General features: G+C 42.6%; 1 protein-coding gene and 1 long non-coding RNA gene across 4 annotated transcripts in view; one reads left to right on the top strand and one right to left on the bottom strand.

Moving 5' to 3' along the window:
- The window catches only part of B4GALT4 (beta-1,4-galactosyltransferase 4), a 29,850-nt gene extending 5,848 nt beyond the window's left edge, over nucleotides 1–24,002 (top strand). For 2 of the 3 annotated variants that reach the window (XM_023213885.1, XM_023213895.1), the window contains 6 exons: nucleotides 5,581–5,978; nucleotides 8,811–9,043; nucleotides 11,577–11,764; nucleotides 17,010–17,132; nucleotides 19,381–19,485; nucleotides 23,065–24,002. In XM_023213885.1, coding sequence (XP_023069653.1) covers nucleotides 5,726–5,978; nucleotides 8,811–9,043; nucleotides 11,577–11,764; nucleotides 17,010–17,132; nucleotides 19,381–19,485; nucleotides 23,065–23,197 — 1,035 coding nt within the window. In that variant the 5' untranslated portion in view covers nucleotides 5,581–5,725 and the 3' untranslated portion in view covers nucleotides 23,198–24,002. The remainder of the gene's footprint in view (nucleotides 1–5,580; nucleotides 5,979–8,810; nucleotides 9,044–11,576; nucleotides 11,765–17,009; nucleotides 17,133–19,380; nucleotides 19,486–23,064) is intronic. The other variant, XR_002731941.2, reaches the window with a different exon arrangement.
- On the bottom strand, nucleotides 15–9,368 carry LOC111543745. The gene is made up of 3 exons (XR_002731942.1): nucleotides 9,170–9,368; nucleotides 5,468–5,680; nucleotides 15–127 (listed from the first exon to the last, which is right to left on the bottom strand). It is a non-coding gene; the product is annotated as an uncharacterized LOC111543745 (long non-coding RNA).
- Nucleotides 24,003–26,776: the final 2,774 nt, after the last annotated feature.

Genomic DNA, 26,776 nt, shown 5'->3' with positions numbered 1-26,776 from the left:
TGGACTCTCAGGTACCTATCACCTATCTTCAAGACCTCTAGGTGTTTTATCCATCTTGTTTCATCTGTTCTCCCACTTTGGGATGGAGTCGTTCTCGTATTTGACAGGAAATTACAGACATTGAGATCTAGAAAAAGATAGAAATAAACTCTGAGTACAAAGACCGGGCTTTCATTCTCTTTATATCATATCCCCTTTGCTTGAAAATAGCAGGTACTCAGAAAAGACTGGTTGAATTGAGTGGAAGAAAACCAAATATGAGAACATGATCATTTTTAACTACAGGGCAGACTTCTAGAAAGGGAAAGAGTGGTAGATCTTGCCCTAAATAACTTCTTTCATGTTGCCTGAATTTGTTCTCGGTAGTCATGATGATTCCCTTGCCGCTTCAAGATAGCCATGACTGAAAAAGAAAACTCTGAGACTCTTGTGACAATTAAAGGTCTCTCAATTATTTAAACATTAGTGTAAATAAATCCAATATGATGGCACTTTCCCAAACACCAGTCGGGAGTCACTTGCCCTAAAAATAACTTTCTTTAAAAAGTCATTATGTTTTTCTGATTATAAAAATATTACATACTCATTAAAAGAAAAAATGGAAATTACAGAGTTAGAAAGTAAAAATCATCTCATTAATTCCAGAGATAACATTATCTTGGACAATATTCTGATAACATCTGAACATGATTGGTAATTAGAGCCAATAAATACGTGTGTTCCTGGCCAGGCACGGTGGCTCACACCTGTAATCCCAGCACTTTGGGAGGCTGAGGTGGGTGGATCATTTGAGGTCAGGAGTTTGAGGTCAGCCTGGCCAACATGGTGAAACCCTGTCTCTACTAAAATTAAAACAAAAATTAGCTGGGTATGGTGGCGCAAGCCTGTAATCCCAGCTACTTGGGAGGCTGAGGCAGGAGAATCTCTTCAACCTGGGAGGTGGAGGTTGCAATGAGCTGAGATCACACCAGTGCACTCCAGCCAGGCAGCAAGAGGTAGACTCCATCTCAAAAAAGAAAAAAAAAAAAAAGCTTGTGTCCTGGAAATGTACCAGATATGCCAGTGTACTTGGGTGCATCATCTCATTAAATTCTTAGAGCAATTTTGTGAGATAAGTATTTTTCATCATTTTATCGCTGGGACACACACTGAGAGGGGTTGCCTCCAGTCACTTGGCTGGTCTCTCTTGAAACATAGATGGACAGATAGATGACAGACCCTTCACACTTCAGATGTTTACTCACAGGAGCTAAGGAAATCTCATCCCTGAACTTCCTTATGCTGGCTCTCTGTACAGTTTTTGGGAGAGCACTTAGACTTAGAAAGATAGGTAAGTAAGTATTTTTAACTGGGTCAGATGTTGTCTCAAAAGCAGGATTAGTAATAAAGGCCTAACTAATACTTAAGTAATTATTAATAATGGCTCCTTGCTTTTTTTTTTTTTTTTGAGACGACGTCTCGCTCTGTCGCCCAGGCTGGACTGCAGTGGCGCGATCTCGGCTCACTGCAAGCTCCGCCTCCCGGGTTCACGCCCTTCTCCTTCCTCAGCCTCCCTAGTAGCTGGGACTACAGGCGCCCGCCACCAGGCCGGCTACTTTTTTGTATTTTTAGTAGAGATGGGGTTTCACCATGTTAGCCAGGATGGTCTCGATCTCCTGACCTCGCGATCTGCCCATCTCGGCCTCCCAAAGTGCTGGGATTACAGGCATGAGCCACCGCGCCTGGCCAGGCTCCTTGCTTTTAGAATAAATGTCTTACCTTTGAACAGAGTCCATAAGCTGCAGTTGAGCAATATTAGTTTATGAATATTCACAGCTATTTAGTTCTTGGGTAGGTGTTTCTGTTTTTGTTTTTTTAAATTACAGTCATCCCTCAGTATATGGAAGGGATTGGCTTCAGGACCCTTGCATCTACCCACATCCATGCGTGCTCAAGTACTGTAGTGAGCCCTGAGGAACCCACATATTGGAAAAGTTGGCCCTCTGTATACACAGGTTTTGCATCCTGGGAATATCGTATTTTTGGTCCGCATTTGTTTGAAAAAAATCTGAGTGTAAGTGGAGCCGTGCAGTTCAGACCCATGTTGTTCAAGGTTCAGCTGTATTTTTTAGGACAGTTTTAGATTCTCAACCAAACTGAGCAGAAAGTACAGAGATTTCCCATGTATCCCCTGCCTTGTGTAGGTTTTTAAATCTCTTACCCCTCTGTAGAATGAGGGAGGTTGATGTGTGTTCTTTAAGATCTTTTCTGATTTCAACACTGCAGTACTTTTATGGTCATAACCTCCTTCCACTCTGCGATTCTCTCTTCCAGGGGACTCTCTCTCTGAAAATAGTTCTTAGAAAAGCAATGCTCCCAGGGCTGGGTGCAATGGCTCATGCCTGTAATCCCAGCACTTTGGGAGGCCAAGGTAGATGGATCACTTGAGGCCAGGAGTTCAAGACCAGCCTGGTCAACATGGTGAAACCTCAGCTCTACTAAAAATACAAAAATTAGCCAAGCGTAGTGGTGCACACCTGTAATCCCAGCTGCTTGGGAGGCTGAGGCACTAGAATTGCTTGAACCCAGGAGGTGGAGGTTGCAGTGAGCTGAGATTGCGCCACGGCACTCCAGTCTGGGCAACAGAGTGAGGCCTCGTCTCAAAAAGTAAAAATGAAAATAAAAAATAAAGAAAAACAATGTTCCCAGTCTGAATTTTCTAAGATTGAGATCTTTATTTAAAGAATTGCCAATCGTAGCATTTAAACCTCCTACAATTAAGTCTGCAAGAGGTTGTCTGACTGGCCTCAGGAACCTGATGACTCACTGTCAGCAGGTGGGAAAAGAATAAACCTCTAGGAAGGCATTTGAACAGACAGGCCCTAGGAAAGGGAAGGTAGATGTGGGAGAGAGGTAGAAGGCCCCCAGGGGAACCTGAATATTCAAGGGTTTGTGTTGGGACTACCCAGGCACCAAGGGGAGAAAAGAGGAAATATCCATGTGAAGGATGTGAAGCTGAACACCTGGGCTGAGAGCCCATGCTACCACTTACTAGTTGTGTGGGCTTTGGCAAGGTACTTAAATCTGTCCAAACCTTCCTTTCCTTTTCTTACCTGTAAGATGAGGAGACTAGTAATTCTTATATCATATGGTTAAATGAGAATTAAATAGGTTAATACAAGTGATTTTACCCCACTGCATGGCACAGAGTAAATGCACACATAAATTGCCCTTTTTTATTAATTGTTACTGCCTTCAGCATTGACTTCCTGTGATACCTTCACAGGACCCTGAACACAGGCCATACTGTTTAATTGCTTCCTGGGTCAAACATTCCCCAAGAACCTAACCTCCCATTTCATCTATGGCATTGTGTTTAGAGAGAAATAGTTTCTAGGTTTCCTTCAAACTAACCTGAAACTAAATTTTTGGAATTGTATCCTTTTTTTTTTTTTTTTTTGAGACGGACCGCCTCCCGGGTTCACGCCATTCTCCTGCCTCAGCCTCCCGAATAGCTGGGACTCCAGGCGCCCGCCACCTCGCCCGACTAGTTTTTTGTATTTTTTTAGTAGAGACGGGGTTTCACTGGGTTAGCCAGGATGGTCTCGATCTCCTGACCTCGTGATCCACCCGTCTCGGCCTCCCAAAGTGCTGGGATTACAGGCTTGAGCCACCGTGCCCGGCCCTGGAATTGTATCCTTTAGTAAGTGTGACACTATCTTGAGAGTTTCTGAGGTGGTGGTTGTTTTTTACAGTTACTTACTGCCTCTGTATTCACCATTAAAAAAATTCACTTTGTTTTCATTGCAAGAGTATCTAAAATGATACATGTAAAATATATGTAAATATGACAATATGTGATATACAAAAATATATATGATAATATAAAAACTATATTATTAAAAATTCTAAAAAGAAAAGAGAAAAAAACCACCCCTAGCTAATCCCATTCTCCTAATATAATTATTATTAGCTTTTGAGTATATTTCTTTCTGGACTTTCCTTAATTGTATGTCTTTAGTTGTAATCATAGCACAGATATAGGGTTTATTTTCTGTTTTTCTTTTTGTCATTTAAGATTTAATCATAAGAGTTTCCGTGTGATTATTTAGCATAGAAAATATTTTGGTCTCCATTTTATTTGTTTAATTGAGAATATATTTGTCTATGGAGATTATGCCTTAGCTTTAACATTTTCTGTGTTCTTCTGAGAACATGTTTAGAATTTGAGGAGAGACGTGATTTGTCCACACAGAGAGGATGTAGCGGATGTTGCTGGCGGCAACCCAGGGATCCTTGTCAGGTAGTCTTTACCACTTTAGTGTATTTTCTGTGGTCCAGGGTGGGCCCTCAGCTTGGTGATCTTAAAAACATAATTTTTGTCAATAATTAAGGGCATAGCCCCCCCTTCGAGGTGAATTCACATTATCCCATCTCATGCTGCTGAAGTATGAAATCCGAGTGGCAATTTGTCAGCTGACAGTGAGAAATACAGTACAGAAAGTGGTGTTTCAGTGTGTCTGCTTGTTGGCCAAGGTGGGATAACACTTTATATATTAATAAATTAAGTCATCTAAGCCCCACAATAACTTTTCTAGGTAGATACTATTTTTATCCCCATTTTACAGATAAGGAAACTGAGGCTTGGTTAAGTGACTGGCCCAAGGTTATGTAGCTGTTATGTAGTAGAACTATAGTTTCTAAGTCCAAACTCCTGATCTTCTCAGAGCTGATGAACCTGAACGTTTCAGTCATTTTCCTGCTAAAGTGCCCAGTCTACTTGAAATCTTTGTATTTTTTTTTTTTTTTTTTTTTTTTTTTTTAGTAGAGACGGGGTTTCACTGTGTTAGCCAGGATGGTCTCGATCTTCTGACCTCGTGATCCACCCGTCTCGGCCTCCCAAAGTGCTGGGATTACAGGCTTGAGCCACCGTGCCCGGCCCAAACTCCTGATCTTAAACTCTATGCTGTAGGTTTGTTATTCTTACAGATAGATTGTTGACCTCCTGTTGGGGATTCTCTCTGTTTCTTGACAGACTTCTTTCTGGCCCCCATTGCAATGTGCCCTGTGCCAGTGCCTCTTTGAGAATATAGCATTCATTCCCTGTTGTTGAGGACCATGTTTTTCTGGCTCTCACAGGGAAGAAGGACTTTCCCCTTTTCATTTTCTCTTTGGGTCAAAATGTGCTTCTGTAACAAGGCTTCACATTTTTTAAATCCTCCCTTAAAACTGTGCCAGGAAGGGACAGCTGAGGCAGAGAACCATTAGGGCTGTGTCTTAGGCTGTGCCCAGCTCAGGTCTTAGGGCATTTGCAGTCTCCCTTGTCTCCTTTGCCTATTTGTTCTGTCCAACATCTGGAAATGGCTTCCCTTCTTGGGTGACAGGCAGCCTGACCGATAACCTAGAGAGTGCTTCTGTGATGTATCGGTGCTTAGAACCTCTAAAACCTCTGGTTTTCAGATCTCTAAACCCTAAGTGAGAGACCTACCATTACAGTTAGTCAAGGTCCATCGGAGATGGGTTTTCAGTTTGTGCTGGAGTGAATGATATCAGGATAGAATTTCCATTTGAAACAACGTGTCTTTTGTGATTGCCTTTTAGATTGTTGGAGCAGAACTACTGAGCAAAAGCAGGCATTGTATCCTCAGTTGTCATCAATTTCGCAATCAGATTGGAAAAGTTCAACTTGAAGCTTTCTTGCCTGCAGTGAAGCAGAGAGATACATATTATTCACGTAATAAAAAACATGGGCTTCAACCTGACTTTCCACCTTTCCTACAAATTCCGATTACTGTTGCTTCTGACTTTGTGCCTGACGGTGGTTGGGTGGGCCACCAGTAACTACTTCGTGGGTGCCATTCAAGAGATTCCTAAAGCAAAGGAGATCGTGGCTAATTTCCATAAGGCCCTCATTTTGGGGAAGGGAAAAACTCTGACTAATGAAGCATCCACGAAGAACGCAGAACTTGACAACTGCCCTTCTGTGTCTCCTTACCTCAGTAAGTGTTCTCTTTTTCCTTTGATTAAGTAGTATGCAATTTTTTTTAAATTTAAAAATAACAGGTACTTGCTTTGTATCAAAACATCTCATGTACCCCATAAATATATATATCTCCTGTGTCACAAAAACTGTCAGTTCAAATAAAATAACTATGACATGTACAAGATAGTACAAAACTCAGAAGTGTACCACTTGGTTAAGTTTCAGAAAATGAACATACTTGTCTAACTGGCTTGTAAATTAAGAAATGGAATCTTGCTGGAACCATAGGAATTCCCATGCTTCTTTCAGTCGCCATTCTGGCTTCAAGATTCTAACTCTACACATTAGATTTTTCCTATTTTTGAACTTTACAAATTGGAAGCATAAGTTGTGTACTCTTTTGTGTTTGGCTTCTGTTGCTCAACGTTATTTTTGTGAGATCTATTCTTATGGTTGCGTGTGGCTATGGTTTGTCCATTTTCCTTGACGTATAGTATTCCACTATAGGAACAGACCCACTTTTATTATCCAGCCACAAAAGTCTCAGCAGCACACATTGATAGGGTCCATTGATCTAGACTGGTGGCTCTGCTCCATGTGCCTCCTGTTCTCCTGCTGAAACTAGTGGGCTAGCCTGGGTATGTTCTCCTCATGGCATCGGCAGAGCACTGGAGCGTGAGAGGAGAAATGCAAGCACATTCAAGCTTCACTGGGGTCACATCTGTTGTATTCCTTTGGCCAAAACTATGGAGTCGAGGGACAGACGAGGTAAGTTTTTCAATATGGTCTTTAGTAGTTTATTTCTTAAATATGTTGTATATTTTGGTTCACCTTTTACGTCTTGCCTCTCAACTTATATTAAACAGTAAATTAGTCTTAAGATCAGGGTGCCAGCATGGTCAGTTTCTTGGTCAGGGCCCTCTTACTGGATGTTGTCCTCACATGCCTTTCCTTGGTGTGTGCGTGCACACATACACGCAGGGGGAAAGGGAAAGGGAGGGAGAGAGAAAGACAGAGATAGATCGATCCCATGCCTCTTGCTCTTTTTATAAGGGCTTTAATCCCACATGGCAGCTCCACCCTTATGATGATCTCATCTAAACCTAGTTACTTTCCAGAGGCCCCACAGTGGAGATTAGGGATTCAACATAGGACTTTTTGGGGACAAAAACATTCAGTCTGTGTACCCCTTTCCTAGTTGAGTCACAGTCCTGTGTTGTATTTATATTGGCGTGCTGCTTCTCTTTACTCGCGGAAGAGCCAAAGTGTTCTTCAGCCAAAGTGTTCTTCCTGATTGTGTGTTCCTTCACAGATAGTATAAGTTGAGATGTAAAAATGAGTCAGTAAAATGCAAATATAGCTGATTATTCCCCTTGCTTAAAATGTTCACAGTATATTTAAGCAGTGAACTCATTCATAAGGAATAGAGGGGCAGTGATGCATTATTGGGCAAGTACTAGACTAAAGGTGATGTGGTTGATGATGACTTAAAATGGGCCATTAGTGACCCAAGGAGGGGCAGATCTTGAGAAGATGTTGGAGTAGGGGGAGTGATAGGGAGACTAATAGAGGGTGAGTGGAAGCAGATACTAGGTTAGGGCATGTAAAAAGTTATGACAATGAGAAGGTAAGCGGGGGGACTAGTTTATATTAGACCTGTTGCATGAGGCTCTTTGAGGGTGCAAGAACGGAGACACGGTCAGGTTAATGATGGGAATTGTGAACAGGCCACGCGGGAGACCATCTCAACAGCTACCCCATTTTCTCTGGTAGCTCGATAGCCCAGCATCATCTGTAGTACTTGTCATCTGTGTAACTCCATTCCTTACTCTTTGTTTTTAGGGCATTACTGACTGCTGTGTCTTGCATGCAGACCCCTCAAGAAGGCTCTCGTAGGCCAATTATTCTCTTTGCGTGGCTTGAAGAAGTTGCTTACCTTACCTGCTATTGGGCAGAGCCCCAAGGTGTCATTAGACACGTGAGCCTGGTCTAAGCAGCCGTGACCAGGGTAGGGGATGATTACATGGAACAAGGCATAGAGACTTATGCACAGGAAGGGCTTATGACTGCTTTACTCAGAATGGGATAGCTCAATTTGCAAGCATCTTGAGATTTTACAGCCTGACCAGTATATGTGGAATTTAGAAAACAACAACAACCACAAAAAACCTGAGCTGTTTCCTCCTGTGGATGGCTTTGGGCTTCGTCTGTTTGGATTGCTTCCAGACACTGAGCAAATTCTGTGCTGGATTGGAAACGTCTGTTGTGGTGGCAAAATGGGAGAGTCGTTGCAGTGCCACACATACCTGTTTACAGTTGGGTTAGGGAGGCAGACTGGTTTCTACTTCTTTTTAGTGCTTTGCTTATAGGGAGCCAGGGTAGTTCCAGAGTTTAGGGAACGGGTAGGAAGAGTGCCTTGTCCAGGAGCTTGATTCTGTGAAATGCTGTTGACATTTAAGAGATTTTCCCATCCTCCTGGAATTTGGAGAAGGAAAAGAGGATAGACCAAAGTTGAAGTTACTCTGTCTAGCCCTGACCTTTGCTCTTACCAGGATTCACCAGGATATTCCTTCTTACAGATGGATCATAGAGCAGGTTGATTACCAGCCACAAGGAAGTGCTTATATTATAAATCCGCCTCTTGCTTTTGCAGCCAGTAACCTTAGTGACATGATGCTCTGGCTATCATCATGACTAAATGAGCCTTTAAAGTAATCATAATAAAAGCTGACATTTGTAGCACTCACTGTGAACTGGGCAGTGTTCTTTCTATGCATATTAGCTCATGTAAACCTCAACACTTTTTGAAGTAGCTACTGTTATTGTCTGTGTTCTATGTTCATTGTAGGAGGCCAGAGCAAGCTCATTTTCAAACCAGATCTCACTTTGGAAGAGGTACAGGCAGAAAATCCCAAGGTGTCCAGAGGCCGGTATCGCCCTGAGGAATGTAAAGCTTTACAGAAGGTCGCCATCCTCATTCCCCACCGAAACAGAGAGAAACACCTGATGTACCTGCTGGAACATCTGCATCCCTTCCTGCAGAGGCAGCAGCTGGATTATGGCATCTACGTCATCCACCAGGTGAGCGTGGGGGCAGACCAGGGTCCGCCCTAGACCCTTCTCTCTCTGTCAGACTTGGCCATGTGACTCTTTGTGTATGTTGGGTAAAAGGAACATCAGACTATCATCAAAAAAGAGTTCTCTTACCTCATGTATCCTTGAAAGGAGTAGAGGAAATTATTGTCTCAGAACGTGGAGTTATGGGTTCAAGTTCTGGGAAATTTTACTGCCCTTAAAGGAACCTCTGGAGGAAGCCTCCTGTTTTGTGAACCCTTCCATGTTAGCCAATGACTGCCTTCAGATTTCCCCGGAGGCTTCCTAGCCCCTTCTGTTTCTTTCTGTGCGTGACGTGCACTACATGATGAGATTCTGGAATTGTCTTGTCATTATTGACCATAGCTACTCAATGGGGATCTAGACAGAGGATTTGAAAGAATATTCTGTATCAGTAGCTATGGCTGCCACCACATTTCTGCCCTGAACTTTGCCACTATTTATTATGTGAAACATGTTATGTTTGATTTTCACTTTCTGGATTCACTTATTTGGCTTCCAGAAGCATGATTTGGTAGGAGCACAGCATAATCATCGGCTACTTTTAAAGAGCTTACCTCTGAGGTCAGTGGAGTGGGTGATTAAAGGTACCTCTATTTGCCGTTAAAGTTTATTGAAAAAAAACTAAGACATCAGGTTAAACATCAGTGTCTAAACTTTTCACAATTATCCTTGGCCATCCAAATAATTCCCCCTCAACTTCTTACAAATTCTAAGAATGTCAGCAAAATCATGACTACTGTTAGAACTGGTAATATTTCTTTTAGGTAAAACTTTGGACAACTCAGAGGACCAGCTCTTCAGTATAGACTTGGTGATAAACTGGGGCTCTTGAAAATCAGTGTGCTTATATAGCACATCTATGTCTGTATTTTAGTACTTGGAACAAAATGTTACTATTACAATGTTTTATAGCTATTTTTGTTTCTAAGGTTGTTGGTCATAGGTATGATTTATTTGATTCTGAGTTTTTGCTCAGGACAGTAACCCACAAGGTATAGTACTATTTTTATGAATAGAAAAACGTGTCTGCTTTGGGCCTGGCCTGGTGGCTCACGCCTGTAATCTCAGCACTTTGGGAGGCTGAGGTGGGTGGATCACTTGAGGTTAGGAGTTCGAGACCAGTCTGGCCAGCATGGTGAAACCCTGTCTCTACTAAAAATACGAAAAAAAAAAAATTAGCTGGGTATGGTGGCACATGCCTGTAGTCCCAGCTACCCGGGTAGGCTGAGGCAGGAGAATCACTTGAACCCAGGAGGTGAAGGCTGTAGTGAGCTGAGATCATACCACTGTACTCCAGTCTGGGCAACAGAGCAAGATTCCATCTCAAATTAAAAACAAAAGAAAGAGAAAGAGAAAAATATGTCTGCTTTGTGTTATTCTTATCAGGAAAACATTGTGGTAACTTCTGAGAAATACTTGTACTTTTATGATAAACCACTTAACTGGAATTCATTCTGATGGAATTTGAATGAAGCAGCCATGAAAAAGTTATTTAATTTTTTGTTACAGCTTCAATCATATCACAGGTCAAACTGTGTTCTTTCATTACCCAGTAACGAATCTCTCTCCATAAGGCCACTGGGAGGATTAGCCTCTACCAGTAGCATTATAACAGGATTCTCTTACAGGGATTTCTAAGAAACTTTGAAGTAGCTTAGAAATGTTAGCAATAACCTTCTCTTTTTATAGGTCGAGATTTCTTGATCCTTTCTGGCAGGCTGTTAACTAAGTCTCTTAGAAGCTTAGTGTAAATTCATAACAGAGGGTAAGATTGGGATTGCCTGGGGTTGAACTGTGAATCACTAATACTAATTGACATGACTAGTATAGAAGAAAGGTTTTATAGTTTTATACAGAAGACATAGAGGTATTTGTAAAATTTTAAGTGAAAATTATTTTTGTTAACTGTGGTAAGAATACTTAACATGAGATCTGTACTCTTAATACATTTTAAGTGTACAATACATTATTATTGATTATTTGAGTTATTTGTATTTTAAAGCTGCATTTAAAAAATTTTAAACTGTGGTAAAACACACGATGAAAATTTACCATCTTAACATTTTTTTTAACTTTTATTTATTTTTACTGTTTTAATCAGTATTGAGCGTACAGTTTAGTAATGTTAAGAATATTTACATGCAATGTATCTATCCATAATTATGCAATATATTGGTTGCATAAATATATGAAGTGTATTTATGAAATCAATCTCCAGAACTTAATCTTGCAAAACTGGAACTCTCTATCATTAAACAACAGCTCTTCAGATTTCAAGGAATGTTTCTAAGTTCTGGAATATAAGTATGTGTGAAGCACAAAGAAAAAATCAAATGGTCTTTTATTGCCATTGCATCTTCTCTGTCAGATCTCTATGTCACAAGTATAGTCTTGTGCGTTAACAAGAATAATATCACCTCCTGAATCCTAAGTAAGAGGGGAACAGTATGAAACTTTATCTCAGGAGCTTTTCAAGTTTTAATTTTCATATCTCTAGGCTGAAGGTAAAAAGTTTAATCGAGCCAAACTCTTGAATGTGGGCTATCTAGAAGCTCTCAAGGAAGAAAATTGGGACTGCTTTATATTCCATGACGTGGACCTGGTACCCGAGAATGACTTTAACCTTTACAAGTGTGAGGAGCATCCCAAGCATCTGGTGGTTGGCAGGAACAGCACTGGGTACAGGTAGGTGGTCTGCTGAGGGTGGTTTAGGTCGAGAAGCTCAACTATTGTGATCAAGACTGGGTGGAACAAGCATCCAGGGTGTCTTAAGAAAATGAGAAATAGGAAGAATGTTCCATCATATATACATCACTTAAAGTGCAAAACAGAAGTGAGAGAATGTAATGAGGAAAAAACCCTGCAACAACTTCGGCAGAGGATCACTAAGACAAGGGAAAGCATTGGAGAGAAATATCCGAGCATTGCAGGTGGTGGCCAGCCTCACCCACAGCGCCCCTGTCGGGGACTTTTGCAAGCTTTCCCACACTGACTGGAATGCAAGTAACTTATTTGTCTATTCCTGACTCCCCCTCTAGGAGGCAACAAGCTGGTGTCCCTGAGTGAGACCTCTGTTGAGATATCACTTTCCAGACTGTGGCCTCTTTCTAGAGCATGGGGAGGGCATATCCTCTGAGTAGTCTTCTCAGGAGCCAGGACACCCAGGACAAGTCCGTTTCTCTGAAAGCCACTGTGAGAAGTGCCAGATGCCATCATCTGTGTCTTCATTCCCCATCCCCTCCACCTCTAAGAAGGGTGTAGCTGCTTTTCAGCCTTATTTGATTACACCAGCTCCTATTCAAGCACAATCAAGGGGAAATAGTGACCCAGAATATTTCTCTGCAAATGAAACACTATATTCCCTCATTTGTGTGCACACTTACCTGTCAGCTTTCCCCAAGCCCTGCCGTTCATGGGTGCTCATATCTGTGGCGCTGACTGTGCTGGAGGCCATGAGACGACTTTGAATAAGGCAGAGCACCTGCCCTCACAGGGCTCCCTGTTGAGTGTCAGTGTGGGGAGGACAGGTAGCTACAGTGGAGTTGTGTTAATTTTGCATTTCTGCAAATAAAATTATAAGCACTTGGTAAGGAGGAGAGAGAGGGACAAATGAAGAGAGGAAGAGGAAGGCAGAAGGAGAGAGAGAGCTGTGAAACTATCAAATAGTGCTGGAGATTCCACCAGTATATATTCTACGTGAGTGTGAAGTGGAAAGTGAGTCTCTTGATTACCTCATTTATTCTGGGCTTCCATGTTGCTCCCTCACATTGGGCAATTAAAGAGAATTCTTAAGTAACATTGATATAAGTGACTGTTGCCTCAGGTACTGACTTTAAACCCAAGCCCTGTGTAAGCTGCAGGACATAAACACCTACAACAAACTATGGTGGGTGAGGGCACAGTGCCTTTAAGAAACACATTGAAGGGAAGGGTTTAAAGCTGTTCCCCAGGTAAGGTGGTACCTTAATCTTGTGGAACCAACAAGAGCTTCTCAGCAGAGTTCCAAGACATGCCAGAGAGCATGGCACAGTTTTTGGGGAAATGCAGGTGGTTCACTGGTACTCTAGAAGGAATGTCTGCAAGGAGAGGCAAGAACTGAAGTTAGGCAGGGGCCAGATGACGCAGGCCTTGTTTAGTCTGATAGAGTTCGAATTTGCTGTGACAGGGGCTGGGGAACTGTTGACACATGTTACAGCTGGGGAAGGACAGGAGAAAGCTTGGTTCAGCTGATTTTGAATGTATTGGATGAAGCAAGGGAAGAGGGGAAAACTGAGGGGAGAGATGCTACATGTCTGAGTTAGGGTGGGGGCTGTGGATCCAGAGGGCAGGGAGAGAATCCCACGATTTTTCTCTTTGGATCTAATCTTATTATCTAGGGGTTTTGTTTTCTGGTTTCTTTGAGTCACCTCTGCATTGAGGAAAACAGCACATCATGGCTGGGCAGCTTGGTTTTTTCAGAAGCATGTCACTATCTGTTCACTTTTTCTGTAGTAAGATGTCACTATTTACAACACAGAACATCTATACCTCAGACACTTGCCATAGATGATAATCTTAAACTTCCCATTGCCCAGATTTTTTTAAACACCTGGTTGCACCATTCATTTCTAAGCAATCACAGAGGATTGCTTAAGGACAGGTTTTTTTTGCTGGGATTCTAGATTTTATCTTTCTATTAAGCCGAACCGTAAGAAGACTGAGCTCTTGGACATTCCTGCCAGGAATTGATTTTCACTCATGCTTTGGTGTCACAGTCGTGGATTTCATCAGATGCTGCTCACTCTGAGATACAGCGCATGTATGACTCTTGCTGTTTCTAACTTGCCATTCTAACTGGCCAGATGTTTCTTTTATAACTAGGTATCAGAAAGCCTTTGTTGAGTAACTGACAGGTTTTCTTAATATGATTCAGGTAATTGAATGTTTTGATCGAGAGGCTCTGAGCCCAATCCATGGCCCTCTTTTAGAAATTGAAAAGAATCTTATTTGCAGATCAGAGTTCTAATGTGTTTCCCATCTTAATTTTCTGTTCTGATTTAAATGTTTCTAGAGTCCTGGTTTATCATTTATGATTTTCTCTTCTTTGTATGTATCATGTAAGCAGCCTCATCTTTTGTGGCTGGAGAGAGGTATGTATAAGTAATGTAGGTAGAAGTTGCCCTCCTCCTGGACTACTTGCTTTTGTTGCTCTGAGCAAAGTCCCTGTGGCAGGCAAGTTCATTTCCAAGCAGCTGGGTGTCTGCCCCGTGCTGGCAACTGTGTGCCCCCGTGCCACAGAGCTTAAGTCAGCACATGCCTCATCACTGTCACACCAGCCCCATGAGTACAAGTGCAGAAAAAGTTTTCTCCTTACACACATGCAGAGTGAAGAAGTTAAAGTAAGTTGCCCCAAGTGTCTCAGACTCTGATGAAGCCAGAAACAAATCTTGTTTCTCACTGACTGTGGGGTCAGTGATGAAGCTGTGGACCAGCCGGTGGCAAATTTTACTGGCAAGAACTCCTTCATTACCTGCCTCCTTCCTACAAGCAAGTCTATTGTTATTTTATGACTACGTTTTCCCCACCCTTGGGCCTTACAGCACTTTAAAAAAATAAATAAAACGGTTCCAGGGCCAATTAAATATTTATGCTTTTACAGGTAAGAAGAAAATCCAAAAGCAAAGATCAATAAACACAGAGATTATTGCCATCTGACAATAAACTGACAATAAACAGTTCTTTTTTTTTTTTTTTTTTTGAGACAGAGTCTCACTCTGTTGCCCAGGCTGGAGTGCAATGGCACAATCTCAGCTCATTGGAACCTCCGCCTCCCGGGTTCAAGCGATTCTTCTGCCTCAGCCTCCCGAGTAGCTGGTACTATAGGCACGTGCCACCGTGCCCAGCTAATTTTTTGTATTTTTAGTGGAGACGGGGTTTCGCGGTGTTAGCCAGGATGGTCTCGATCTCCTGACCTCTTGATCCACCCGCTTCGGCCTCCCACAGTGCTGGGATTACAGGCGTGGAGAAACAATTCTTCAACCCTTCTTGCTGACTTGCCTTCTTCTGTCCCTCCCCACTCCAGCTCACCCCTCTCCAAGTGGTCCTCGGGCAGCCTGTGCCTTTCTCCCTCCTGTGCTTTGCCTCACAGAGTTATGGTCACCAGGAAATCCCCCATTTTTCTGCCTATTTGAATCCTTCCAGGTGCCCTCCTCCTGATGTAGTGACACCTCTCTCCTCAGAACCCTGATAATGTTCACCTCTTTTGTTAGGTTATAAACTCTGAGGGTAGGGCTTCCGCATTCCCGTGTTTAGCCAGCCGTCTTGCATGGGGTCGATATTGGTTGTGATAAGCTACCACATCATCGCCCTGGTTCTCATGCTGATTGCTTGTTGGTATCAGCAGGTTATGCCTGCCTTATCACCATGTCCTGTTCAGGCAGCTAAGAATCTCTCCCCTCTATAAAATGCATTCTGATAACCATGGTAATGAGACACTGCTAGTAGATGTCTTGGTCAGTGGTATTTACCTTCTATGCACTTTATTTCCTTTTTTTTTTTTTTTTTATTATAGGCTGCAAAAATACAGTTTCCCAGAATTTTAAGTTGGGGGCATATAAGTAAATCTGTTTCTCTTATGGGTTAAACAGAGTCCCCAGTCTTTTCTCAGAACATAGAAGGAAACAACTGAACTACAGATTAGCTTTTGGGATGCCACTTGTTCATTGGCCAGTGTCTACATGTTTATTGATCTTTCCTTTCGTTTTTTCTTTTTATCTAGAAAATCATAAATATTTTATCTGCCCTGGAACAGTTTGACCTGAAGTTAAAGTTAAAATTCTCTAGATATTCACATTTTTTATTTAGTAACATCCAAGTTGTTAAGCTACCTTAACTTGCATTTCTGGATTGTTGAAATGTTATATTTAAGGGATACCTTTATTTCTGAGATTTACAAATTTGTTCACTGATAATAAGAGTCCTATGTAACTGGGAGGCTGGGAGGTGCTCTCTTACTTTTACCTCCTGATCTTTCTCCTTTTGCCTCTTTTTCTTTTCGGTATTCCTAGGGTTCCACAGAGCTGAGCCCCTTGGGTCTACCCTTTGTACTCTTCTCACCAACTAGATTGTTGGAGATTTCTCGACCTGTGCCTTCAGGTACTACATGATAGCAGCTTATTTCCAAAGCCATATCTATAGTCACTCCTCTCTTGTGACCTTGGAGCCTGTATCCTTTTGCCTACTGGCAAAGCCCCAGGTGTATCTATAAATCAGCTTATCTGAAGCATGATTCACTGTCCTTCCTTTCAAAACCTAATTCTTGTTCTGTACAGCCTATTTTCATGAAAAGCACTACCTAGACTCTATCTGGTTGACAGGCCAGAATCTTCAGGGGGGTTGACATGTGTTGGGGTAGTTGGAGATGCATGCTGAGAAGTGGAGATTTGCATACAGAGTGTGTGCATGCAGTGTGTGTGCAGGAGCTGTCTCCTGCCTTCAGCCCTCCCTTGCAAAAGTGAAAGTGAAAAAAAAGGTATATTCATCATGACACACATTCATGCAGAACCCGGATGCAGCCTAGGAATCCTTCTTAACCCAGTGCCCTTGGCAACTGTTACCATTCCTTGGATTGGCACGAGATGAATTCTGTTATCAGTATCTGACGGTGTGGTTCACATTGGCAGGTGTCTCTGTAGGCCTCTACACACAGACACCACCACTAACAGCCGGGTGGCACCTTGCTCAGTGAGCAGAGGTGAACGTTTGTCTAGATAGAGGAAAAAAGACAAGACAGGGAAGGCCAGGAGCATTGGGAGGTGGGTGTCAAGCAGGAGAAGCAGGAGTGGGTGGCTGGAAGTTCATGGTGTCCCAGGTGTGCCTAGAATGCCAGCCCTGAAATCAGAGACTTGTGGTGCTAATATTCTTACCATTTCTCTCATCTCTTTTGCTCCAGGTTACGTTACAGTGGATATTTTGGGGGTGTTACTGCCCTAAGCAGAGAGCAATTTTTCAAGGTGAATGGATTCTCTAACAACTACTGGGGATGGGGAGGCGAAGACGATGACCTCAGACTCAGGTGAACAACACAGAAAGGTCCCCTTCACGGGGCTCTGCGATCTGGAGATCTGTGGCTCCGGAGACCTGCATTTATATTTATTCCTTTAGATGCCAGTCCAGCAGGTCACTAGGCTGCAGATTTGGGCTTGAAGGGTGCAGGGGGTGGAGGGAAGGCAGGATGGCCCACATCGTTCTGTGCCAGTGACAGTTTACTCCTGGCCTGGGGGCATTTGGGGTTCAGAAGTGTTGGTGGAGGCCTCATAGACTTGTCAATGGGAAAGACTTACTGAGACACCAGTGAGTGAGAAACCTCAAACTGCAAGATGTCTGCTGAGCTGCAGTTTGGAGACCGGGTTGTTAAGAGCCTCATGCTTTCTGTCAGACCTCAGGGGGTCCTCACACACAGTTCCCAGTGTCCCCCGCAGGCAGTGCCAGCAGCCTCTGGCGAGCTGCACATGTTGAAGCAGGCAGAGAGGTCCTCTCGTCAAGCTTTAGACAGCCCTGCACACTGTGGGGACTGCAGGTGGCCTGACCCTAGGCCTGCCTCTGGGCTGTTGGCATTACCCTCCGTTGTCTTGGACTGCTTTCTGCTCTGAGGGGCTCAAAGGGAATAAGTCTGGCCTCCACCCACAGCTTCTTCCCCTGAACTTGGATTTGGGGGCCAGATAGTTATAGTTATCCCTACCTTGCAGAAATAAGTGATTATTCAAGAGCTTGGGCTGGTATCTTTAGACTCGTCATCACAGGCCCATCTGGGTGTCAGGAGGCTCCCTTCCCTCTTGCTGTTGCCTCTTGGAAAGGAAATTTCTTTCTTTTTTTTTATTTTTTGAGACAGAGTCTCGCTCTGTCACCCAGGCTGGAGTGCATTGATGCGATCTTGACTCACCTCCACCTCCACCTCCTGGGTTCAAGTGATTCTCCAGCCTCAGCCTCCCTAGTAGCTGGGACTACAGGCGTGTGCTGCCGTGTCTGGCTAATTTTTTTGTATTTTTAGTAAAGGCCAGGTTTCACCATATTGGCCAGGCTGGTCTCGAACTCCTGACCTCAGGTGATCTGCCTGCCTTGGCCTCCCAAAGTGTTGGGATTACAGGTGTGAGCCACCATGCCTGGCTGGAAAGGAAATTTCTAGCCTGGGGTTCTGAATTATTAGATATGTGACTGTCAGAAATTTTTTTCTTGCCTCATGATAAAGAACCCAGGAGCTCCATGCTGGTCTTGTTCCCATGTCTAGCCTGAGAGCCTCTGGAATGTTTCTAGCAGGAGGGATTTCATTTCCCTGACCAAGGGCTCTACAGAAATGGCTGTAGTGATGGGCAACAGCTCTTCACAGCCCAGTCCATCAGCAGCCTATGTGGTCATGACTTAGGAACTGGACGGAGGGTACCTGCTACATTTCAGGACAACAGTAGCAAAGGCTAATGATAAACAATCCCCATTATCTTCCCCAAATCTACTTCACTGGGGTGATTAGTAGAATTTTGCCCTGATCACATATCTTCACTGTCTTCTTTCCTGCTGTGCTTCAGCTTCAAAGTAGAGGGGCGTCTCCAATTTTGCTTTAATTTGAAAAGACCATCATGGCCTTCAGAATGGTTTTTGTCTAATGTGGTGGATAAACTAAGATGATTTGAATATGAAAGTTGGTTGAGATTTACTGCTTACTTATTCGCCTGTGCAACAGGCACTACATACAGAGTACAAGCATGTTCCATGCAGATTATATCATTTGAATCTTTGAAATCAACTCCCTGTCACCATTGTCATTTTACAGATGAGGGAACTGAGACTTTGGAATAGTGAGCTGACTTACTGAGGTTGTAAATAACAGAGTCCAGATTTGAACCTAGGATTGTAGCTTTAAAGCTTGTGACCATAAATGGCCATTCCTTTCTTTGTTAAAAGAAGGCAACTCTTAAGTAAATTGGGGATCCTAACAGACTTGATTCTCCTATTCTTCAGGATGTTTTGAAATAACTACTTTATCAGTTTTTTTTTTCTTTTTGAAAATGACTTAAAATAAATTAACGCATCTCCTTTGTACCCCAGTAATAAGTGTTAAATCTCATTCTTTTGTGGGCTTATCACCTGAAGTTCCACCATTATAAGAAATTGGAAATTTTAGAAGTTTCTCTTTTTTTAATACCCCAGTAGTCAAGCTGTTTGTGACACTCTGTTTGTGTGTATAAATTTTCACAAATGATGCTTTTTATTTGCCTACTGGTAGATGAATAGGATGGACTTAAAAAAAAATCTCATTATTGTCCTAGGGTTGAGCTCCATAGAATGAAAATATCCCGGCCCCTGCCTGAAGTGGGTAAATATACAATGGTCTTCCACACCAGAGACAAAGGCAATGAGGTGAACGCGAAACGGTAAGTCCTGGCTTCACCTGCCTGGCAGGTGTGTTCTCCCTAGTGTGTTCTGTCAATAAGGACTATGTTGAATTCGATCAGATTTGAGCCAGTTCATTGTGTTAAAAGATTTGTATTAAAGAAATTTTCAAACAGACGCAAAAGGAGAGAAAGTGGTGCACTGAACCCTCACGTCCACAGTTCTCAACTCATGGCCTCTCTTCTTTCCCTCAGTTTTTTTCTTACCCCACTGGATTTAGAAACGTGTCACAGATGTCATGGCATTTCATGTGTAACTGCTTCAGTATCTTAAAATATAAGCGGTTTTACAAAAGGAATCACAATACCATTATCATACCTAGAATAAAATGAACAATATCTCCTTAATGTCATCAAATGTCTAGTCAGTGTTAAAAGCTTTTTTATTTTTAAAACCAGTTGGTCAGATCAGTGTCGAAACAAGGTCCACATGGCATTTGAATGATCTCTTTTAATCTGTAGGTTCCCTCTCCCCTTCTTTATGTGTTCCTTGATATTTATTTGTGGAACAAGCCAGATTATTTGTCCAATAGAATTCCTCACATTGTGGATTTTTCCAATTGCATCCTGGTAGTATAACTTAATATGTCCTCCTGACTTCTGTTTTCTCATAAACTGGGTGTATTAGTCAGGGTTCTCTAGAGGGACAGAACTAATAGGATAGATGTATATATGAAGGGGAGTTTATTAAGGAGTATTGACTCACACCATCCCCAGGTGAAGTCCACAATAGGCCTTCTGCAAGCTGAGGAACAAGGAAGCCAGTCCAAGTCCCAAAACCTCAAAAGTAGGGAAGCCGACAGGGCAGCCTTTAGTCTGTGGCCAAAGGCCCGAGAACCCCTGGCAAACCACTGGTGTAGGTCCAAGAGTCCTAAAGCTGAAGAACTTGGAATCTGATGTTCAGGGGCAGGAAGCCCAGGAGAAAGATGAAGGCCAGAAGACTCAGCAAGTCGGCTTCTCCCACCTTCTTCTGCCTGCTTTATTTTAGCCACGCTAGCAGTTGATTAGATGGTGCCCACCCACATGGAGGGTAGATCTGCCTCTCCCAGTCCACTGACTCAAGTGTTAATCTCCTTTGGCAACACCCTCACAGATACACCCAGGAACAATACTTCGCATCCTTCAATCCAATCAAGTTGACACTCAGTATTAACCGTCATACTGGGATTTCTCTTCATTTCTGGAGACTTGAACAGAATCTGAATACTATTTGTGGGCAAGAATTTTCATCTATGGTGTTGTGTACTTCCTCCAGGGTCACAGCAGGAGGATGTAATGTCTGGTTGTGTCATTTTGGGATGTTAGGATTGATCTGTGAGTTTCGATATCGCCAGTCTAACCTATGCATTGTGAGATTCCCCATCAGTTTTTTGCCTAATGACTTCAGCAGTCGTTGATGCTGGATTTCTAAATGTATTATTTAATTAGGAGTTGCAAAATTGTAATATTCTAATTCTGTTGTTCCTTCTGCATTTATTAGATTTTTCTGCAAAGTGCTTTCTCTTTTCATGTATTTGGGTACTCTGGGGGTATAGCTTTTATAGGAAAGGCAAAATAAAGAGAAAGAGTCAAGCATTGATTAAAGGTTTTTCAGACTAATGACTTGGTGTTTCCTAGCATCCTTCAGGATGTAGTTCTTGTACTTTTTGGTACTCATATTGTCTCATCTTTGGCCAATGGGATCTTCTTCAAGCTGGGTCCTGAATCCCAGTAGTCCTCGAGAGCTCCCCTCCCTCTGGCCTGCGGTGACGAGATGTTTTAGGTTCTTCTTGTACTTTTCATGCCTTGGGAATTGGCCTATTCACCAAGGAATCCTGGCAGATAAGCCAGTTCTTATGAGGCTTTGATTGAAGAATCTGTATTTCTTTGTTCTGATTTTTCCTCTTAAATTTTCAAAGAGTATTAAGGGGCTTTTTGTGCTTTTGTTATAGTCTACATTTTAAAGCAATATTAACGTACTTTCAGCCTGATATTAAAGAGTCCTGTTAAAGTTTATTTATTTTTTTCAAGGCAGGGTCTCACTCTGTTTCTTACCCAAGCTGGAGTGCAGTGGCATGACCATGGCTCACTGCAGCCTCAACCTCCCAGGCTCAAGCAATCCTCCAAGCTCAGCTTCCCAGGTAGCTGGGACCACAGGCATGTGTCACCATGCTTGGCTAATTTTTTTAATTTTTTGTAAAGACAGGGTCCCCCTGTGTTGCCAAACGCTGGTCTCAAACTCCTGGGCTCAAGCAATCCTCCTGCCTCAGCCTCCCAAAGTTCTAGGATTACAGCATGAGCTACCATGCCTGGCCTAAAGTTTATATTTTAAAGCATTATTAAATGACTTTTTGCCCTTTTGGTAGAGTCAACCACTCCAACAAAATAGCTGTTTCTGTTTTCTACGTTTTTCTAGTCATTGTCCATAGGTGTGCATTTTTCTCTTTATATTAAACAATTAATTACTGAATAGATACAAGAGTGCTCCTAAATTGTATGAAAAGTGTGAAGATTCTTGATGCCATGAGCACTGCTGGTATCTCCCACCCCCACTCTGAGTGCATGACCTGTGTGGTCCTCCCTAATCCTGTAGTCTCCCCCTTTGCATCTCCCCTATCCACCTACCCAGGTAACACCTCTCCGAATTTTTGTGATAAGTATTTGTGATAATGATAGTTATTTCTGCTGTTTCTTGGTTTTCTTGTTTTCCCATATGTTTGTATCCCTAAACAAAAGATTGCTTAGTTCTGCATGTTTTTCAAGTTTATGTAAATGAAATCACACTGCATTTATTCTTCTCTGACTTTATTTAGCTGAACGTGATGCATCTGATCCCCATCCATATTGTCATGGGTAACCAGCATTTATTGTTTTCACTGCTGAGCAAGTAGAACCTATTCAGTTCACTGCCCACTTGTTTTCCCAGATTCCATGGCTCTGGCCACACTAGTGACTTCTTTAAATGCATCCTGCTCTTTTGCGTGTCTGTGCATCTTGCCCAGGGTGGTCTCTCTGCCTGGAGTGCTCTTTCCTTCACCTTCTTCACTTGTTGAATTTCTCTGTTTTAACCTTACTGAAATTTCCCTTCTCCTTGACGCCTCGCCAGACTTCCTCATTAGGTTAGGTCGCCCTTCATTCATCCTCATCTACATACATTCCAAAATTTCTGGAGGCTTGTGAAAGCTATGTACCCACTTACAGACACAAACTTTCCTTATAACACAGGAAGATTCAGAGATCCCCTGAAGCTCAGCTGAGGATCAGTTAGCAGTGGATGGCACATATCCTGTTGTATCTGTGTTCCTTGCACATCCTTCTGTCCTGCAGACTAGGGGCTCACTGAGTGCAGTGACCCTTTTCATCAAGGGTCCCTGGGTTCTCACATGTAGTCTGACACATGAATACATGGCTATCACGTCTGTCACCTTCAGTGGGGAAAACAAACTTTGTAATAGTAGGAAACACAACAGGTACAATAATTTACAAAAATATGTTTGCTACATTTCAGGGCAAGGCAAAATGCAGTGGAGACATACATTAAATTCTTGTCTTATCATTCACATTTGTTCTTTTTATCTTTAGGATGAAGCTCTTACACCAAGTGTCACGAGTCTGGAGAACAGACGGGTTGAGTAGTTGTTCTTATAAATTAGTATCCGTGGAACACAACCCTTTGTATGTCAACATCACAGTGGATTTCTGGTCTGATGTATGATCCTGGATCTTTTGGTGATGTTTGGAAGAACTGATTCTTTGGTTGCAATAATTTTGGCCTAGAGACTTCCAATAGTAGCACACATTAAGAACCTGTTTCAGCTCATTGTTGGGCTGAATTTTTCCTTTTTGTATTTTCTTAGCAGAGCTCCCGGTGATGTGGAGTATAAAACAGTTGTAACAAGACAGCTTTCTTAGTCGTTTTGATCATGAGGGTTAACTATTGTAATATGGATACTTGAAGGACTTTATATAAAACGATGACTCACAGGATAAAATGAACGCGATTTGAGGACTCTGGTTGAAGGAGATTTATTTAAATTTGAAGTGATATATAATGGGATAAAAGGCCACAGGAAATAAGACTGCTGAATGTCTGAGAGAACCAGAGTTGTTCTTGTCCAGTGTAGAAAGGTACGAAGATACAATACTGTTATTCATTTATCCTGTACAATCGTCTGTGAAGTGGTGGGTCCCAGGTGAGAAGAAGGCCACAAAAGAGGGGAGAAAAGGTGACGAATCAAGATGCAGTGAACTTGGGAATGAAGAGGTAGCAGGAGGGCAGAGTATCTCCTGCAGAGGCAGCAGCAGCTGGGCTGGTTGCAGCTGCTGACAGCCTGCAGGGGAGGCACCTGCCCAGGTGTGCCTTCCAGTGATGCCCACCAGAGGACACATTATCTATTAGTTTTTAGAGTTTTTGTAAAATGATTTTGTACAAGTAGGATATGAATTAGCAGTTTACAAGTTTACATATTAACTGATAATCAGTACGTCTATCAAATACCTCTGTAGTAAAATGTGAAAAAACTTTGAGTGTTCCTTCGTGTTTTTTTATCCCTACAGATATATTCATTTCAGTATCCATAATTCTAAAGAGGTTAAAAACAGAACAAATGAAACAAAGCCCTCCACTCCCTCTGTCTCCCATCCTTCTGTCCCTCTCTCTTGTTCATCTCACGTGTGACCTCCTTGTGGAACCAGCTCCAGTCTTAGGACAGGCCCATCTGTGTCTCACTGCCTGGGCACCTCCATGAATGCATTATGCTTATCACGCAAGTCCTGGGGGTTCTCAGTCCATGATTATTGTAAGACACCTCAGCAGTTAAACTTTAACATGAATGGGTACCAGCCAGGAAGTTTAAATAATATCTAATCCTTCCCAAGCAGGGAGAGGGAGTAGGAAGGTTTGGTGCTAAGAAAAAACAAGAGTTATCACCACCCAAATGGGGAAAGAGAATTTGAAAGGGCAATACACTTTATAGACATGACAGGTTTACCTAGGGCTGGCTTGGGTTTGGTTTAGCTTTTAACTCAGCACAGGGAGCAAAAGAGCAAAAGTGGTTTTTTTTTTCTTTTCCTTTTTTTTTTTTTTTTTTGGCAACAGGGTCTTGCTCTGTCACCCAGGCTGGAGTGTGGAGGTGCAGTCTCGGCTTCCTGCAGCCTCCACTCCCCAGGCCCAAGTGACAATCCTCCCACCTCAGCCTCCTGAATAGCTGGGACCATAGGCGCTCACCACCACTCCCAGCTATTTTTTTGTCTTTTTAGTAGAGTTGGGGTCTCATTGTGTTGCCCAGGCTTGTCTTGAACTCTAGAGCTCAAAATCAATCCGCCTGCCTGGGGTGCCCAAAGTGCTGGGATTATAGGTGTGAGCCACAGTGCCCGGCCAAGGTTTTTCTTTTCTTAGCAGAGAAATACTCAGGGTTTTCATGTTTTTTGCTCAAACTTTGTAAAGGAGCTTCTTTCTTGGGAGAGTTGCTAATGGGGCTGTATTGAGTGTATTGAGTAAATCTCCCCCTCACTGTCCCTTCTCTTTTCTATAGAACCTTTGTCTAGAGCTCTGTCCCAATTTGCTTGACCATGACCATATTAACAGATGGGAATTGAGAGGTTGTAGGTCCCTCCCTCATCATGGTTGGGAAGGGCAATGGAAGAGAATGGTGTGTGCAAGGAATTTGAAGATCTGTATTTGAGAACTCAATTTCTTACTCAATGGAAATGGAACATAGCTAGTACCATGCCGAAATTCTCTTGTTTTTTTTTTTGACATCTGCAGTTTTTCAGTGTTGGAAATGACCAAACGATGCCTTTTACTTTTCTTCAGGTAATTCTTCCAACCAAGATAATCTAAAAGTCTCTTAAATGACTTGTTATGAAACTTCTTGAGATGGAAGATGGATTTTTAAGACCTTGACACTGCCACTGTGGCACCTTCCCTGCACTGGAGCGTCAAAGACTGGTGACATGGGGCATGAAGCTGCCTGCCCATTCACTGCTGCCTCCCTCCATGCTCTTGCCTCCCCGCTGGGCAGGGGGTTAGGCTTCACAGGAACTGGCTTCCTCCATTTCCTGCCCTATACATTTTTTCATAGTTGCCACAAAGAGGCCTACTGTTTTAAATATTGTAGAGATAGCTATGCCTACTATAATTTCTAAGGATTATATGGGGGCAGGCTATTTGGATATCACAACTGCCTAACACAAAGAGTGTGTTACTTTGAAGTTTTTATTGATTTTTTTTTTCCTCAACTATGCTGGCATTCATTTTATAGCGCTTTACAGTTTGTGATATCTTTACACACAGTTTATTGATGCCGCTGACTTTTTTTTTTTTTTTTTTTTTTTGGAGTGAGACAGAGTCTTACTCTGTCACCGAGGCTGGAGTGTGGTGGCACAATCTCGGCTCACTGTAGCCTCCACCTGCCGGGTTCAAGTGATTCTTCTGCCTCAGCCTCTCAAGTAGCTGGGACTACAGGCATGCCTCACCATGCCCTGCTAATTTTTATGTTTTTAGTAGAGATGGAGTTTCACCATGTTGACCGGGCTGGTCTCGAACTCCTGACCTCAGGTGATCTGCCTGCCTTGGCCTCCCAAAATGCTGGGACTACAGGCGTGAGCCACTATGCCTGGCCGATGCTTCTTGAGATAAGAGGGCAGATGAGTAAGTAGAGGTCCCAGCCAGGAGAGTGACTTGCCAGGAGTCTCACAGGCAGCAAATGGCAGAGTCAGAGCCAAACTCAGGCCGTCTGACTTTCAAGACCATTACACCATATTGCCGCCTTCTTGGCTTCTCTTATTCTTTGCAGTAATTTTCCTGAATGTATGTCCTTGTCGGAATTCCTGCAGAGGGTTAGTATGGGCTGGACCCTGAAAAGTGCATTCCTGTTCTCAGCTGCTCTCAGAACTTTGTCCCCAACTCCCTCCCTAGTTTTTCTGCCCTTACCCCCGTCACTTCCACTCAAGCCCCAATGGATAGATTTCCTGGGAGCCCCAAAATGCTCTGTGAATGGACTTGAGTGAGATAAAAAACATTTTCTCCCAGACTTGAAATTCACTTTCCCCAATCCTATTCATATATACAGTCCCTACCAAAAACCATTAACATGTTCTGCAAGATGAAGCATATTCAGGTACATTTCATAAGTTCCTTTTCACCAATCACATTCTATAACTTAAAAAAAAAAACCCTCTATCCTTAGTGCCTTCCATATTTTATGCTATTTCTACCATCGTTGATTTTTTTGTATATGCATAACCATCTTATACTTGCTGAGAGGGCATGATCATTCTAAAAATATATTCC

The sequence above is a fragment of the Piliocolobus tephrosceles genome, chromosome 2, assembly GCF_002776525.5.
Source record: "Piliocolobus tephrosceles isolate RC106 chromosome 2, ASM277652v3, whole genome shotgun sequence".
NCBI classification, from domain to species: Eukaryota; Metazoa; Chordata; class Mammalia; order Primates; family Cercopithecidae; genus Piliocolobus; species Piliocolobus tephrosceles.
This window is presented reverse-complemented; position numbering and strand designations above follow the sequence as displayed.